Source organism: Diabrotica undecimpunctata, chromosome 9 (genome assembly GCF_040954645.1).
Source record: "Diabrotica undecimpunctata isolate CICGRU chromosome 9, icDiaUnde3, whole genome shotgun sequence".
In the NCBI taxonomy this organism is placed as follows: Eukaryota; Metazoa; Arthropoda; class Insecta; order Coleoptera; family Chrysomelidae; genus Diabrotica; species Diabrotica undecimpunctata.
The window spans coordinates 110,042,203-110,059,033 of NC_092811.1; the positions used below are offsets into that span (position 1 = coordinate 110,042,203).

A 16,831-nucleotide genomic window follows, 5' to 3' on the forward strand; every position below is an offset into this window, starting at 1 on the left:
CTTCAAACCCCACCCGGTGTCAGTTGTTTAGACATTTATTAATTTGGTTAGTCTTTATTATGGCTATGTTAATTCAAGCTTAAAATGTACTTACTGTGTTACATTGCTCTAAGATCTAAAGTAACGTTTAATAAATAGCAATAGGCTAATTATTGGGTAACTGCAAGACTTGCAAGACTCTTGCTGCAAGACCAAGACCAAGACCAAGACCGGGAGTGCAATACCAAGACCAAGACCAAGACCAAGTGTATTGGCGCAAGACCAAGACCAAGACTGTCTAAGTCTCGTCTTGTTCTTGCATTTGGGCAACACTACTCTCCAGTACTTCATTATTTGTAATTCTATCGGTCCATGATAGTTTTAATACTCTGCGGTATAACCAGAGTTCGAAAGCCTCGATTCTTTTCGTCGTCTGCATAACATAATATTTGGATTTCTTTGTTCCTCATTCTGTAACCATGACCTTTAAGTACTGCTTGTATTATTTCGTCCATTATTATATTAAAGAGAAGTGGGCTTAACGAGTCACCCTGTCTGACTTCGCTCTTAATTAATTCTTTTAATAATTGTAATGGGATATTGTAAGATTGTAAAAATGTATTTGTTGGATTTTCTGTTGTTGGTTTAAAAGGTTGAAAACCGCTGCTGTTTATACCTCTGCTTTAAGCTAGATTTAAAAAGAAACATTAAAATTGTAACAAAGTTGACATATAAACCATCACGATTCATCAAAAAACTTAATAAACTTGAAAACGCCAACATGGATAAAAATTTTGTATTGAAATATTTTTTCATGGAATAGCAAAAATTTTTATAATGATTTTTTTTTTCAGAAAAATTGCTGACATCCGAGGGCCGGGAATTAAGACGAGCGTTATTCTCCCTTAAACAAATTTTCCAGGAAGATAAAGATCTGGTTCACGAATTCGTCCAGAACGACGGTCTATCATGTCTTATCAAAGTCGGATCAGAAGCAGATCAAAATTACCAAAATTATATCTTAAGGGCGTTAGGTCAAGTTATGCTCTATGTCGATGGTATGAATGGAGTCATGGAACACAACCAAACAGTACAATGGTTGTATAGCTTAATATCTTCCAAATTTAGATTAGTCGTAAAAACAGCTCTTAAGTTATTACTAGTTTTCGTAGAATATACAGACTCCAATTGCTTGTTATTAATAAAGGCCATTCATACTGTAGACTACTCACAGGGGCTCCTTCCCTACCATAATATCATGAAGCTTTTAAAAGACTTTGAAGCTGCTGATACCGAGCTCTTAATTTACGCAATGACACTGATCAACAAACTGCTCGGTGGAGTACCAGACCAAGATACCTACTACGACCAAAGCGATACCCTAGAAGAACAAGGCCTAGAAGCTGTGATTCAAAGATACATGTCAAAACCTGGAACTGATCTCGATCTTCTACAGCAGTTCCAGATCTACGAAGCAGTATTACAATACGAAGATGGTGATGAAAGTACTACTCCAATTCGACATTTGGATGAAAACATTAGAAAAACTATAAGGAATAGAAAATCTTTATCTCAATCTACTGAACGGAGGAAAAGCAGACGGCACTCGACAGGAAATAGTCCAATGTACCCCGGTATGGTTAGAAATAACAATAACTTGAATTTGCAAACAAACAGGGAAGATGAAGATGACGAGTCTTCCAGTTCACAGTCTTCTGGTATAAATAATTCTCAACTCAATGGTAGCTATAAGGATAGTAATAAAGGTAAGATATTATAGATTTATTATTTTTCTTGTTTTTTGTATTGCTTAATCGATTTATCATTACAGTTTGCTAATATTTCCGGATTTTTTGTTTGTTAATATATTAAAACAAATCATTAAATTATTTATAGTAAATGCTGTCACATAATTAATATAAAATTGGTATTTATTTAATATCTCAGTGTTCCAAATGATCTAAAGAATTTTGAAACGAATCTGACCTCCTGTCGCTCCTTGATTAGCTGTGAATCAGGTGTTTCCTAGAATTGTCCATATTATCGCCAGATTCAATCCTAGTGAACTTTTTCTTATAGGGTACTTTCAAAAAGTGTTATTTATAAAACGAAACCTTCTTAGACTAACTTCGACACAAGCTAATGGTAGCATGTGGTAAAAATCGCTGAAATGCTATAAATATTTGGATAAAGGTTAAACAAAGATCTTACTACTCTATGAAAGTAAATATTAAATGCTTATGAAATTTCGAAATTCAGCGACTCGTTCGAAGAGGAATCCCCTGTCACACTTAAGTCTATTATAATTTTGTAGAAAGCAGTGTCTACCATCCCGTCCAATGTCTTCATTATCTCTTCTTCCTTGATCACATGGATTTTGATCTTCCTTGGTCACATTAGCTTAATCTTCTTTCCGTATCCGTTCCATTGGACATCAGAAATTTTATGTTACGTTTTCACGAGCTACGTAACCCTTTACTTGGCCCAGATTAATTCTATCGGGTTTAACTCGAAATGGTAATTAGGAAGTCTCGAAATGTTGTTGCCTTTAGCACGAGAAATTGTATCTCCAACATGCTGGCGATATCTGTCACGATGCTGTCTAATGACACTTATAAGCTCAGCCTTAACCATGTCCTCGGAAAATGGAATTCCTTTTTGTCCTAACCAACTCTGTATGTCTGCTTTTCTGGTGGCCATAGTTCGCAGAAGTTCTACTAATCGCGTGTTTGTTCTGAATAAAAAATTAGTACACTATCGTCTAAAAAGCCAATCTCACTACCTATATAGGCGACAATCAGTCGTTGCCTTTTGCCCGTTGGTTCTCGTAGTCCTGTTGATAAACCGTCCACAAATGCTTAACGATAACTCGTTGCAATAGCGTATTGCCAGTGCTTAGATACTGTGTGACCAGCATTCACCCACGTTTCGTCCAGATAATAAATCTTTTTGTGGGCAGAACGAATCTTCAATACAGCGAAGATATCTTTGTCGTCATAACTAAGACATAAGACTAAATATTCTCTTTCTATTAAGACAGATTTACGGGATTGTTTGGCATATATAAATATTAAATCTTCTTTTATTATTATCCTTAACGACTCTTTGCTCATTTTTGGAATGAGATCATTCTCCATTACCTTTGCCCTAATGCATTTGAGGGTTGGCGCTTTATTCCCAAAATAGCAAGAATAAATAGTAGTGCGTACAAAATTTTTCTTAGTACTCATCTAATTCAATTTTTTTTCTACTACGACAGTATATTTTGGAGCTTGCACAATCCCAGTCATCTGTTTTTCACGTGCAATGGTACTCCCGGGTACTCCGGGTACCCCGGGAGTACCCGGGGACACGGGTACTCCCTTTAAAAATCAACACTGAGGTACAGCTTCCACTAAACGAAGAGAATTTCTTTTATTTGTATACACTCTACAGACAATCTGCTATTCTTCTACCAACATAAACTTTCACTTTCTCTGTACATTACTTGGAGCCGCTACGGCATTCATTTTATTTCTATAAACATGATAAACATCAATCATATTATCCTGCTATTTTTCTGTTGTTTACTTACCTTAAAAACTATTTTAAAATTAATAAAAATAATAAAGTCTATTTAATAAATATTAAACAAAGTAATATTCACAAGAAACAGTACATACCACGCCTATGCAAATATGGATGATGAAGAAACCGAACAAATAAACTATTTCTTCCATTCCCACTCTTTCCAAGGACGTAAATATATAGATCAGCGAAGTGTTGATAAGCTTATCGATGTTTCTAAGTATTCAACGAACTTGTTTAACTATTTGCTCGTGAATCGCACCGGTATGCAGAGGGAATATTGTTATGGAGACAAGTTTTATGGAACCATCTTATTTTTAACTTATCCACATTGGCGAAGCATAGACAATAAAAATGACCCCGGTAAGTGCCGGTAAGAATTTACTTCTGACATTTAACATTGTTACCGTTAGCTCTCAGTTCAATTTGTAGATGAGTCACCTTCAATTAAAAATTGTTATAGTATAGTAACTTTTACGGTTTTAATACAAGGTTTAATTGTTTTACAAGGTCATTCCACTAACACTGTACTGTCTTGTTATAGACGAAGCAATGAAGCAGTAAAAACACCAAAATCTTCCAATTTTTTGCAGTTTGATCTCAATGATACTTGTTACATTAGATTCGTAAGAGTGTTAGGAAATTTTGAGAACTAACGTGATAATGTCGAAATGAAATTTGCATTATTGAAAAGGAAAATGCATTTTCCAAAGTGCAGTTCAAAGTGATAAATTTATAATTCGGAAATAATTGACGCAAATGAGTTCAATATTACTACTCAGGGGGCTTTCAGGGTCGCTGAACACGAATATTCTGACGGCGATAGTCTCAGAGGCACGTAATGTCCAGGATGAGCCTTGTCTACTTGAGTTTTATGGAAACTAGAATACAAAATCATTGAAAACTCGTTACTTCGGAGGTTTTTATGTACTGTTCTTCATCTTGTTGACTTTTCTGGTTATTATATATTATCTATCTACCCAAAACCTACCCAATAGTATCTTTCTTTCTTACTTGATGTTTATTGCGATTGTCTTTAAGCCTCTATCTACCTGTCCTCAAATTTTATTTGTTGGTATATCTGATTTCTTGTTTATAAGATAAAAACAACAAAAATATCATATGTTGATAATAACAACGACCTTTAGTAGCCAGTGATCTTGAAATTTTATAATTTGTTAAATAAATTTAATTTCGAATTTGAAAATTTGGAAATGACGAAATTTCATAAATAAATTATTAATCGTTTTTTCTCTACGCGTATAAAATCGACATTCATCCTTTTTCTACCAAGCTTTAGATTCATTTTCTACAGCTGCATACATACTACCAAAAGATGCAACATTCAAACTATCACTAAACCTACAAAGCTTGGGTTACAAAACTACAATTATTCGATCTAACTCGTTGTAAAAATCTTTATAATTTCAGTAAATAACTTATTAGCAAACTGTTTTGAATCGCAATAATTTTTTGTTTAAAGTGTGTTTTGCTTTGCTTAGCCTTCGAAGCTGGCGTAACTCCTGCTTTAAAAAGGCGCCGAGAAAGAGCAGAGCGACAACGAAGCTTCATGAAAGAGCAGGAATCGGCAGGATTCTTTCGAAACTGTCTCCTTCACGAAGGAAAGAACGAAAACGAAAACGGTAGGTGCTTTGGCTATTAATACTAATAATTGCTTTACCACTACCAAGAAAAATACATGTTTACTGATTTAATGACAAAATTCTAAGGATCAAATATTTGATAAAAAAAGTCAACTCCTTCTCATGGTTCTTATTTGAGTTCAGAAAAACCTTTGTCTAGTGTTCAATATCAACAGGAATAAGGAGGAAATCAAAACGATTCAAATGTATTCAATTCAATGTTAAAATACCTTGGAAAGTTATTACACGTATAACTAAATCAATTAGACATATCTTTGTTTCCCTCTCCTGAGAAATTAAACTACGCAGTCCAATAAAATTAAATTAGCTCTAGCAAATAACAGACACTTCCAGAAAATTAGTAAAATACAAACTAAGCAAATTAATTTTATTATTTGTTTCTTTTTAAAACTTTGTGCCTCTGCAAAATTATTCTCGAGAACCCGTTACGTTTCCATTATTTCAATTTTAAAATGTCCCTGATGTTCTTTTGTTAAAGTCTCTAACTAAAATCCTTCCTATCCCCATTTTGCTGCCAAAATACCTTGTCTATGGTTCTCCCGATCAATGAAAAATTGATTTGTACTTACAAATACAGCAAAACTCTAATACTGCAAACTTCTCCCAATCAGCATTCCTAGTGCAGAAGCTGCTACAACTTTTTAAATTCTTACTCACAAAATTACTTTTATACCGTTAAAAAAACTGCCGACACCAATTCACTTCTCAGGATTCGATGTTATTTTCCCAAAGATCAGCAACAGATAACCCAGTTCTCCACTTGCAAAAATCCATCAAAATAAAAAATTTTTCAGTCTCATTTTTTTCAACACATAATCTGTTTAGCCCTTTAAAATCAGCTAAAAACCCGAATTCTCAAAAATGAGAATTTTATTTTCTCATTGTTTGTTTTCGGTAAACAAAATAACAACGAGCTTCATAATTAGCTGTCTACAAAATTTCCCTGAGTTTTTAAAATCCAAACGAGGCTGTTAATCACTTATATTTTGTTTAATCAAACCGTTTATTATACGTATTTTAAATCTAATTCTTCTTCTTTAGTTGCCGTCTTCTTAGCGAAGGTTGGCGATGACCTCTGCAGTCTTCCCTATTTTGGGTTTTTCTTATTAAACTTTGAAAGTCTAATCCTGTCCAATCTTTAATGTTGCGCAGCCAGGTCATTTTTCGTCTACCCGGGCTGCGTCTGCCTTCTATTTTCCCTTCTATAATAAGCTTCCACGCCTTGTAATAGTACACTATATACATAACACTTTATCATTTATCATGCGGTATCGTAAGGACAAATCAAGATTACGGGTAGTGAGTAACTGTCTCATCTTTAAGAAGGTGTTTCTTGCCTGTCGGATTCTACATTTAACCTCTTGTCCATGTCTCCATGCCGTATAACAATATGGACCATACATAGCACTTAACCATTCTGTAACGGAGATTGAAGGAAAGATTGTGGTTACAAAGTAGCGGTTTAAATTAAAGAAAAGCTTATCTTGCTTGTTCGGTACGGCATTTTATTTCTTGTTGAGGATCCCATTGGTCATTCACCATCATTCCCAAGTATTTGAATGTTTTCACTTGCTCGATTGGAGCATTATCTACGTGCAGTTGTACTCTGAAAAATGCGCCCTTTCTTATTGTCATGCATTTTGTTTTTCCAGCATTTATCTTCAGGCCATATGTTTTTTCTGTGGTGTTTATTTTATTTAGTATCAACTTCATATCATGTTCGTTATCTGTGATTATTGCGGTGTCGTCAGCGTAACGAATGTTATTTATCGGGTACCCGTTGACCTTTATACCACAATCAGTGCCTTCAAGTGCCTCTGCAAAAACATTCTCCACATAGAGGTTAAACAGCATATTAGACAAAATACATATATATATATATATATATATATATATATATATATATATATATATATATATATATATATATATATATGTATATGACAAAATATATATATATATATATATATATATATATATATATATATATATATATATATATATATATATATATATATATATATATATATATATATATATATATATAAGATTAAATCTTTTAGCAAAAGCTGCTATCGCTTTGTTGAAATGACCAAATACACTTCTCAACAATTGAAGTGGATATTATGAAAATGTGTATTTTATTTTTTGTTCATAAGGTCAAATAGAAAAATGGAGTGATATAAATAAAGATTTATTTTTACTTCGTATTTTCAAAAAGATGAACCGAAAGAAAGAAATTCTTTAAGAAAAAAAAAAGAAAATAAACAAAAATTGTAAAATTAACAACCTAAAATTTCTATTCCTGCTCAATTTCTAATATCCCTAAAAGAAAAATTAATAGTGTGTGGGTCCACCTCTGTGTCGCCTTAGTGCTCTAACTCTATTTGGAAGACCTCTTATTAAATTATTGATGAACTGCTGCGGTATACGTTCCCAAATCGCACGTAATGTATTGGCCAACTGATCTAAGGTTTGGGGCGGTTGAAGGAACCTGTTTTGTTGCCTAGATATTTAGGCCCAAACATGTTCAATGCAATTCATATCAGGTGAACACGATGGCTACTCCATTCTTGTAATGCGATGAGCTTCTATACACTAGTTGACATTTCTCGCACGGTGAGGGCGAGCATTATCATCAATCAGAACAAATTTTCGCCTACTGCACCAAAAAATGGAACAACTATTGGTACTATGACTCTGCCTCGATATCGTGTAGCAGTCATTGTCTCATTAATTAAGACGACTAAGTCCATGTGACCGTCAAAACATATGCCTCCCCACACGCAAACGGATCCACCTCCAAAAAGAGTGGTTGGGACTCTCAGATTTTCATTGTAACGCTGTCCTCTTTCCCTCCACACCAATATTCGGTCATCATTTGTATACAAACGAAATCTGGACTCGTCAGTAAAGAGACAATTTCTCCAATTTTCGAAATTCGTGTTCCATCGCCCAGCGATATCTGCATGCACGCTGCTCCCTAATTAGTCGTGGATGGCTAGCGCGCCGTCTAGCCCTTAAATTGGATGCATGTAACCGTCTTCTAACAGTTTGACTGGAAATCGCTCATCCAGTAGCATGCCTGAAGATACTGTTAATTCTGGAAGCCGTGAATGTTGGGTTTCTTCTTGCCCTCAGAACTACGAAACGGTCTTGCCGACGAGTTGTAGATCGTTATCTTCCTCCTCCATGCCTGTATGTTCCAGATCCAGTTGCTACATACCGATTCCATGCACGACTTATCACACTTTGCGACACATTTAGCCTCATAGCAACCTCTTGTTGAGTTATGCCTTGTAGGATCCAACGAACTAATTGCTCGAGCTGCACTAGTTCTAAACGTATTTGCGGCATAATGTTTTTGTGATAAATAGATTTCTTGACTTATTGACAACTGGTAAAGCCAATACAAGCACTTTTATACGAATGATATATTCATGTTTGGAACAACATGTCTCTCTTTGTACGAGATAAGGGCCGATAAGAATAGGGAGAAAAAAAACACATGCAAAAAATATTGGGAATAAAGATAGCATATAGAGTATAGTACAGGCAATTATTTTTAAAAGAGTTTTATATATTAGTTTTAGGAATTTTAAAATTATCCACTTCAATTGTTGAGTAGTGTATATGGCCTAGGAGGACAAATTCGTTATACTTCCCGTGCTCGAATCGGTATCAGTAGAGTGTTATGACTCATTTCAGCATATCTCTGCCTTATCAGACACTCGGGCTGATACAAATTCAAACTCGGAAAGTCCAACGAATGTCTCCTAAAACTTGACCACTGCAGTGCTTAGCGTATAGAGGTGCTTTGGCGGCCATAAACAAAAAATATTTAACAGTTGTGGAGATATGAGACTGGCTAAGCTCCACATAGTGGAGCCATCCAAAAGTCTTGCAGCCCAACTTCTCCTAGACCGTAGAAGATGCGCTCTAGTGGTCAGTATTCTTACAGGCTAGGTAAATACTCAGGCGGCACCTTCATTTGCTTGGATTGACTGATGGCCGTCTTTGTTATCAAGATGATCAAACCTCCTCACATGTCCTTTGGGAGTGCCTGGCAGAGGTGGCAGAGCCTGGGTTCGGCCTTTATATTATGAGAAGCTTTATATTATGAGTCTCTTAAAGGGACTTGTGGCTTTGTGTGAGGTCACAAAGTTACTAAAGGATTAGAGGCTCGGAGCGGCAGGAAGAGCTCAGATATTTGTCTCCGGAGAAGTCTGGACATCAGAAACCGACGACTAGGTCACATGGGCCTAGTCCCTATATAGCAGTAATATGGATCCGTGTTAGGAGGTCTAAGTGTCTAAAGGGCTCATAAGTGGAGCCTGCCCACATCTACCATAATCATAAACATGTACCCGAAAGTTTTATATTATGTCTCTGAAATGTGTATAATTTTTCAAACAACTATAGATGATTGATTCTCCTTTCAATGATTCCTAGTTAAGATTTGAAACTCCTGTATATACTGAAATTTTCCGGGATTCTGTTTTCTTGGAATTGCATTTGTCCATGACGTTTTGGTGACTGATGAAGTTTAATTTTGTTTTGCTATATATAAATTTTTTGCTTAAGCGAATAATCATCAGTTTTAACTACAAGATGCTTTTTTATAACCTTATCTACGGTTACAAGTATTTACATTCGTTTTAGCATTTGTCCTTATTTCTAAATTTAAATTTTTTGCCTCCATTTGATGGCATATTTAAATGAATAATGAGTTGAGAACAGTTGCATCTTAAATCATTTTTTTAGCAATTGATACGTTTTTTAATTAATTAATTGTCAAACTCTCTCCACCTAGCAACTATTTAAAAATGAAATTATGTGTTTTAGGTAACTATCCATTTCAACAGAGAATTTCAAACGGAAACTCAATCATGCGCAACTCAAGTCGCAAAGACCTAACGCCCTTGATGAACGCCGTCAATAAGCTCGATTCTGAAGAAAAACAGCCTTGGATCTACTCAATGATTCAAAATCAAGAAAACCTCGAAGATGCTGAAAACGCAAACGACAACGATCGAAACGTCTTACTACAACTCAAACGCGAGAATACAGTTAAAGATATTACCCAGAAGCTAGCGAATCAAAATATATTACATAGTCCGTCCGAAGAGAATAAAATAAATCGAATAGGTGATATGTCTGGCTTAATATCTAAAGCCAAGGAAGGACTGGCCAAATCAAAATCGAAAGCAGACGTATTGAAGACACCTAGTGGCGAAAACGTCCCTAAAACTGAGATTAAGAAGTCCGAGAACGAACTAAGATGGGAAGAACTGATAGCTAGCCTTAATCGATCCCTGAACTTATGTGATATGGACTTTACCGACCTAGGAAGCGACGACGAAGTAGATATACTAGCCCCAGTAGCTGTAACGAACGGTATACCTCCACCTCCTCCGCCTCTTAAGGATATGTGTAGCGCTCCACCTCCTCCGCCGAGAATCGTACCACCTGCACCAGCTGCTCCAGCTCCTCCCATGTTCAACCTCCAAAGACAAAATAAATCCTCAGAAACCAAAATACCAATTAAGAAGAACAAGAAAACTGTCAAACTATTTTGGAAGGAAGTTAGAGATGATGCCATCAGTCATCTTAAACTAAAGACTGGATTTATTTGGGATGAACTGTCTCCAGTTACTGTGGATACCCAAAAGTTGGAGCATTTGTTTGAGTCGAGGGCGAAGGACCTTATTACTAAGGTGAGATTTTTTCCTACTTATTTTAATCAAATAAAATTGTCATAACATGTAACTGATAATAATTATTTTAATTATTAATGTAGCATCAAGAATAATAGGTTTCAAGGTTAAAACGAATTGACTTATCAATAATAATAATATTATTTACACAGCAAAAAACTATGTGCACTTTAGAGTTTCTACATACAGGACCAGTTAAATATTTAATATATATATATATATATATATATATATATATATATATATATATATATATATATATATCTTTCTGCTTTTCTGTCTTTTGCACTGTACTCAGAATTATTACACATATACGGGCTTGGTTATCACCTCTTCAACAATCCCTCAACTATTTAAAACAATAAAATTCTAAGATTTTACCTTAAGTTATATTTCTAAATTCAAATTGTACTTTTGGCTTCGGAGACTCTTCCTCACTCTGTAACGATAAGGCTGATAAGGCGGATAACGGAAGGTGAATCGTCAAACAGCCAATAGGAAACTCAATGGAAAATTCTAAACTGTTGAATTCCTGCTTCTCTAATTGTTTTACATCAAAAGTCATAAGATACTATTTGTAGAGGGCTGAAATGTGTATTTCTGTCTACACTATACAATTCTGAATTTAAATTTCTTTCATAGAAATGTATTTTTCTTTCCAATAATATTGTATTTAAATATTCCTAACCAGACATTTATTTTTCGATGATATTGACATTGAAATGACATTAAATTTATACGAATGCAATTTATTTCTTTTTACAAATTTTAAGGCTGTGGAATTAGGAATGTCAAACTGGTCTATAAAGGTTCAAGAACTTATTTTAGGATTTTTAACTATTGCTATTAATGCATTGATTTCGTTTTAATTTTTTAAATTCCTTGTTCAGCAATATTGTTTGTATAGGTATAATAAAGAATCACGGTCCCAGTGATTTCCCAATTTGTCCTTAACTGAGTACATGTTATCAACTAGTTGAATTCTTGAATATTACTCCAGTCGTCAAAGACGAAAATGTCACTGAACCTCTAAAAATCATACGAACAAGATAAATTTTGCCGAGAATATTAATTTTGGGGCCCCCGCAGGGGCGTAAAAACGCAAAAAAATCGATTTACACCGAATCTGTACACCGTAGAAAAAAATGTTTTAAATAAAAAATGTAGCTGAGACAATTTTAAACAAAAATGTTTATAAGCATTTTTGTGCAGAATGAACCGTTCTCTTAGAAACAACGCTTGAAGCGACCGTCGATTTTGTGTTCAATATGTTCAATAAAATTTGTATCAGCTCGACGGTAAAAATTCGATATCTTTTGATTCAAGTGACCTATCGACAAAAATCAAGATGCGTTTTAAAGGTAAAGAGTTTAGCTTTTGTATGCAGTTTTTGTATTTTGGCGCAAATAAACTCAAATTTTATACAGGTGTTAAATAAATAAACGTGGCGCGATATTTGCCATTTTTTATGATTCTCACGAGATCAATACAATCTATCCCTTTCATTGACTTTTTTTTCGTCTTTATAGAGAGGGAGTCTGGAATCTTCGAAAGACATCTCAGTCCAGGACGCCGCCTGACTAACTTTAGTGCAGGATTCGTTCTTCGTACTCCCGGCGATATTTCCCGAGGTACTTTAAAATGCCCTCTCGTCGCCGAGTCTACTCCGAACGCCTACCTGCTAAACCAGACCCTCCTCTGTCATCCAGCGATCCAGAAGCGGAATGGCCGCTGTAAAGCCGACATCACTTCCGAAGCACTACCTCTATTCATTAATTCTCCATTCATACACATCCACACTCTATTGATCAGCAAGGAGCTGTCTCGTTCCAGGTAGCGCGTAGAAGACACTCATCGCTCCTAGTTCGGCATCATTCCCAGATGGGCATTTCCTCCTTTCCCACAGTCTGACTCACGCATTCTAACTCATACAGTGTGCCCCACTTTTCTAGCTTCACCTTTTAGCATCATTCACTCTTACCTTTAACGTTGGTCCAGCTGTCTTTCTTCCTCTTCCTTTTTCTTGATCACTGCACGGATATAGCTGTGTATGTTAGTCCAACCTAATTTATTTTCAATCATTTTCTCAATCATTTCTCTCACTGTAACAAAATTCACACCTGTCTCTCTCTCCATTCTGTTCCTTTCCACTATCCATCTGCTGCAATCTAACATCGTATGTGTCACAGTCTCCGAGTATGCACAGTATAGGCATTCATCTGTATCAGCCTTTCCGATCCTATAGAGGTAGGCCCTAAAACACCCGTGTCCTGTGAGCACCTACGTCAGAAAATAATCCAGTCGCCTGTGGCCACAGTCCACCCAATATGTTCGGGATCAGTATTTTCGTCCATTGTGCCACATCTTCTGTGTTGCCAACTTTCAACTGGCTTTCCCTTTCCTGTCTTCTCTTGGCCACAGTAGGGTTTGGACCTCTTCTCTCATACAGCTCTTTTCTTTCCACCGCCAAAACATGCAACGGAACACATCCAGTGATGGTCCATAAGGCTGCCGCAGACACAGTCCTCTAGGCGCATGCCACTGGCAACATACTTGTTCTGTCCACTCGTGTCATGAGACTCCTATAGGCCGTTATCTCTACCGCCTCGCTCCAGACTGGTGCCGCGTAGAGGACGATCGACTGTACAACACCGTGTATATATCCTCCTCCTTTCGGATTTGGGTCCTCCAATGTTCGACATCACCCTCCCCAACGCAGCCGCACTATTCGCAGCCTTCCGGACCAGCTCCCGCACGTGCTCCCCCCATTTTCCATTTTGGTGCAATGTCACTTCTAGATACTTTACTTGTTTCTTGGGTGTTAGACATTCACCCGCACATTTTAATTCAATATTTTGCCTGTTCCTTGTCCCCTTCAGAATGATGGCTTCGGTTTTCTCTGTCGCAAGTTTCAGTCCGTGCTGCGTCATCCATTTCTTTACGACGCCGCCTGCGTTTCGAATTCGGTATTTGAGATCTGGCTCATCCAGGGCCACTACCAGTACAGTGAGGTCATTCGCGAATGCGAAGGGGGTTGTACCCTCTCTGCATTCACAGTGCATAACTCCGTCATATGCCAGATTCCATAGCGTCGGGCCGAAGACAGATCCCTGGGGTACCCCGGCCGTAACGTCCACGATCGTGCCCTTTTCCACCATAATCCTTCTCTCGGACAGATACTCCGACACCACATTCATCAGGTAGCCACGACATTCTCTCTCCTCCATTGCCTTCATTACCTCGTTCCACTGCAACGTATTGAATGCAATCTTATCAAATAACAGCAGGGCCGCCCAGCGATGTTCATCCCCTCTGTTGCGCAATGCTTCGAGTACACTCATGATTGCATCAATCGTGCTTTTCCCTTTACAAAAACCAAATTGCCTTCGAGATAAACGACTTGACCTCTCAATCATGTCGTCTATGCGTACTCGCAGTATCCTTTCATACAGCTTACTGATGCATGGAAGAAGACAGATGGGGCGATACTTTTCCCTAGCTTTGAGTAGCAGTAGTTACCTCGATGTCCTCCAAGGCTCAGGAAAGGTTTGTGCTTCCAGCAGTGCATTTATGTGTTCCAGAAGTCACGCAGGTTCCATTGACTGGCCACTATGAAGTTTTGATTACTAGAGCATAACCTTTAAAAACTATAGCATGAAATGTTAGTTTTGCGTTTTAACAACAAATGTGAGGCATTTGAAGTATACTTAAAACACATTGGATTTAAACTTTCACACAACAAACGATCTAAAGCATTTAAAAGTTTTTTTAATTACACAAGTACGTTTTTCAAAAGAACAAAACTACTGCAATAATCTTCACCCAAAACAGTCTTCTTAAATGCATTTTCCGTGTCATAGGTTTTAAAGATTGATCTCTAAAAATTAAAAATTTTTACCGTCCAGCGTAACTGACATGCAAATCGACGGTCGCTTCAAGCGTTGTTTCTAAGACAACGGTTCATTCTACACAAAAAATGCTTATAAACATTTTTGTTTAAAATTATCTCAGCTACATTTTTTATTCTCAGCTACTTTTTTGCACCTTTTTTAAGGTCCCAACATTAATATTTTTTGCAAAATTCAGCTTGTTGGTATGATTTTTAGTGGTCACCTCTGACGACTGGACTATATATGAGTTTTACAAATAAAATGCCAATATCGAGTACAGTTTTTTATTAAATCTTACCCTACTTTTGCTGTCAGACCATCTTCAAGACATCTGAAAGAAGCCCAAAAAAACGTCTTTTGTTGTGAAAGAAAAGTAGCAAAACTTAAAATGTAAATAAAATCTACGTTACTGAACATTTTAGTGTAACTTTAGTTTTTTATTAAGTCTATTACCAATGTACAACAAAAAATACAATAATTGTTTATAAAATATTCTTTAGGAGCACCAGTAATTTATATACTTAAATACATTTTCACCATTTATGACATATATAATAAATTTACAAATTCTATGTGCACCTTAATACATTTTTTTTATTTTATTTGGTGATCTTCACTACGCATGTGCGGGTTTTCAGGAGGTGAGTGTTTTAAAATCTTGGTGATGGACCCTCTATTGCATTGTACCTTCCCGCAACCTTAAAACACGTACTATCTATTACGCTAGTTACTCTATTTTCTATTTTATGTTATAGGAATGCAATTATTTCTAGTAAAACATGTACTTCTTTTGCTTAGTATGCAATATATCATAAACATATAAAAATGGGTTTTTAAGAGTTCCTTTGGTTGTTGACACGAAGTTAAATTAATAATAAATATAAATTTATAATCAAAATTGTCGGAGTACTTAAGTAAATTTGAATATTGTTCAAACGCCGGTAATTGATGTAAAATTTAAACCGGAAGTAGGTTACTAACTGTGACCGGACCTATACGAATTCATCACTTTATAGCCCTTCATAACATTATTAGACCCTCCGAGATATAGTAAACTAATCACCGGCATCCTTTGGAGATCGGCAAACTCATCACCGCAGATAGATTTACTCATCACCAGGATTTTTGCCCCAACGACGCTGGTTTCTAATGGGGAAGATAGCCTGTTATCTGTTACATTTCTTGTTTACTTGGTAATCTATTAAATTCAGGTTAAAATTTGACTGATATATTTATATCGGGTGTCTCCCTGTGAGTGGCCAATTAGATTTATCTGACAATCTAAACGGATCTAAAAATTCAGCCGCATAGGTTTTTTCCGGTTATATCTAAAATAGTCGTTTCTTTATTTGCATTTAAACTTGAATTATTCTTTCAAATTATCAAACCTTAGCGTTTTGCAACAATTTACCTGCAATGGGGTGCAGGCAGGCCAGTGATCATTTTGCAAATCTCTCTGGGTCTATTTTAAAATCCCTAGTTTTAAGGCGGTGATTAGTTTGTACCATCTACGAAGACATTTATGCGAATTGGTGATGAGTTTACGTGTATCCCTGTGGCCATGGTACAGCTACAGATTATATCAAGCTACTTCCTATGCCGTCCCCATTAACGGAGGTTGCGAATACATTTCTAACCTTTTCTCTGTCCTTAGCAGCGTGTAATAATTATTCTACATCGATGTCTGTCCAGTTCCGAATATTTCGCAGCCACGACTTTTTCTTTCTACCAATTCACTTTTGAAAAAGACAAATATGTCTTTGTACAGACAGCAGACGGCTGTCTGTGGCCTTAACTCCATTTAGATGGAGTTGAGGCCAATATCTACCATAAACAAAATGTTTTAATGTGTTTTTTGTAAAGTCGCGTAATGTGCTGTCTTTTAGATGTTCTTTTTAAACTTTCAAAGTTTTTTGAACTTTTGAAGAAATGTATTTTATTACTAATGGTATCTCTCTCTTCGATATTCTTCTGTTTGAGCTTTCCATGTTTCTACTCCATACAGTAGTTGAGA

General features: G+C 36.1%; 1 protein-coding gene across 8 annotated transcripts in view; it reads left to right on the top strand.

Annotated features, from left to right (window-relative positions):
• Positions 1–16,831, top strand: part of Fhos (Formin homology 2 domain containing) — a 782,871-nt gene that overhangs the window by 740,810 nt on the left and 25,230 nt on the right. For 7 of the 8 annotated variants that reach the window (XM_072543993.1, XM_072543991.1, XM_072543999.1 and 4 more), the window contains 3 exons: positions 834–1,745; positions 5,049–5,189; positions 10,056–10,927. In XM_072543993.1, coding sequence (XP_072400094.1) covers positions 834–1,745; positions 5,049–5,189; positions 10,056–10,927 — 1,925 coding nt within the window. The remainder of the gene's footprint in view (positions 1–833; positions 1,746–5,048; positions 5,190–10,055; positions 10,928–16,831) is intronic. The other variant, XM_072543994.1, reaches the window with a different exon arrangement.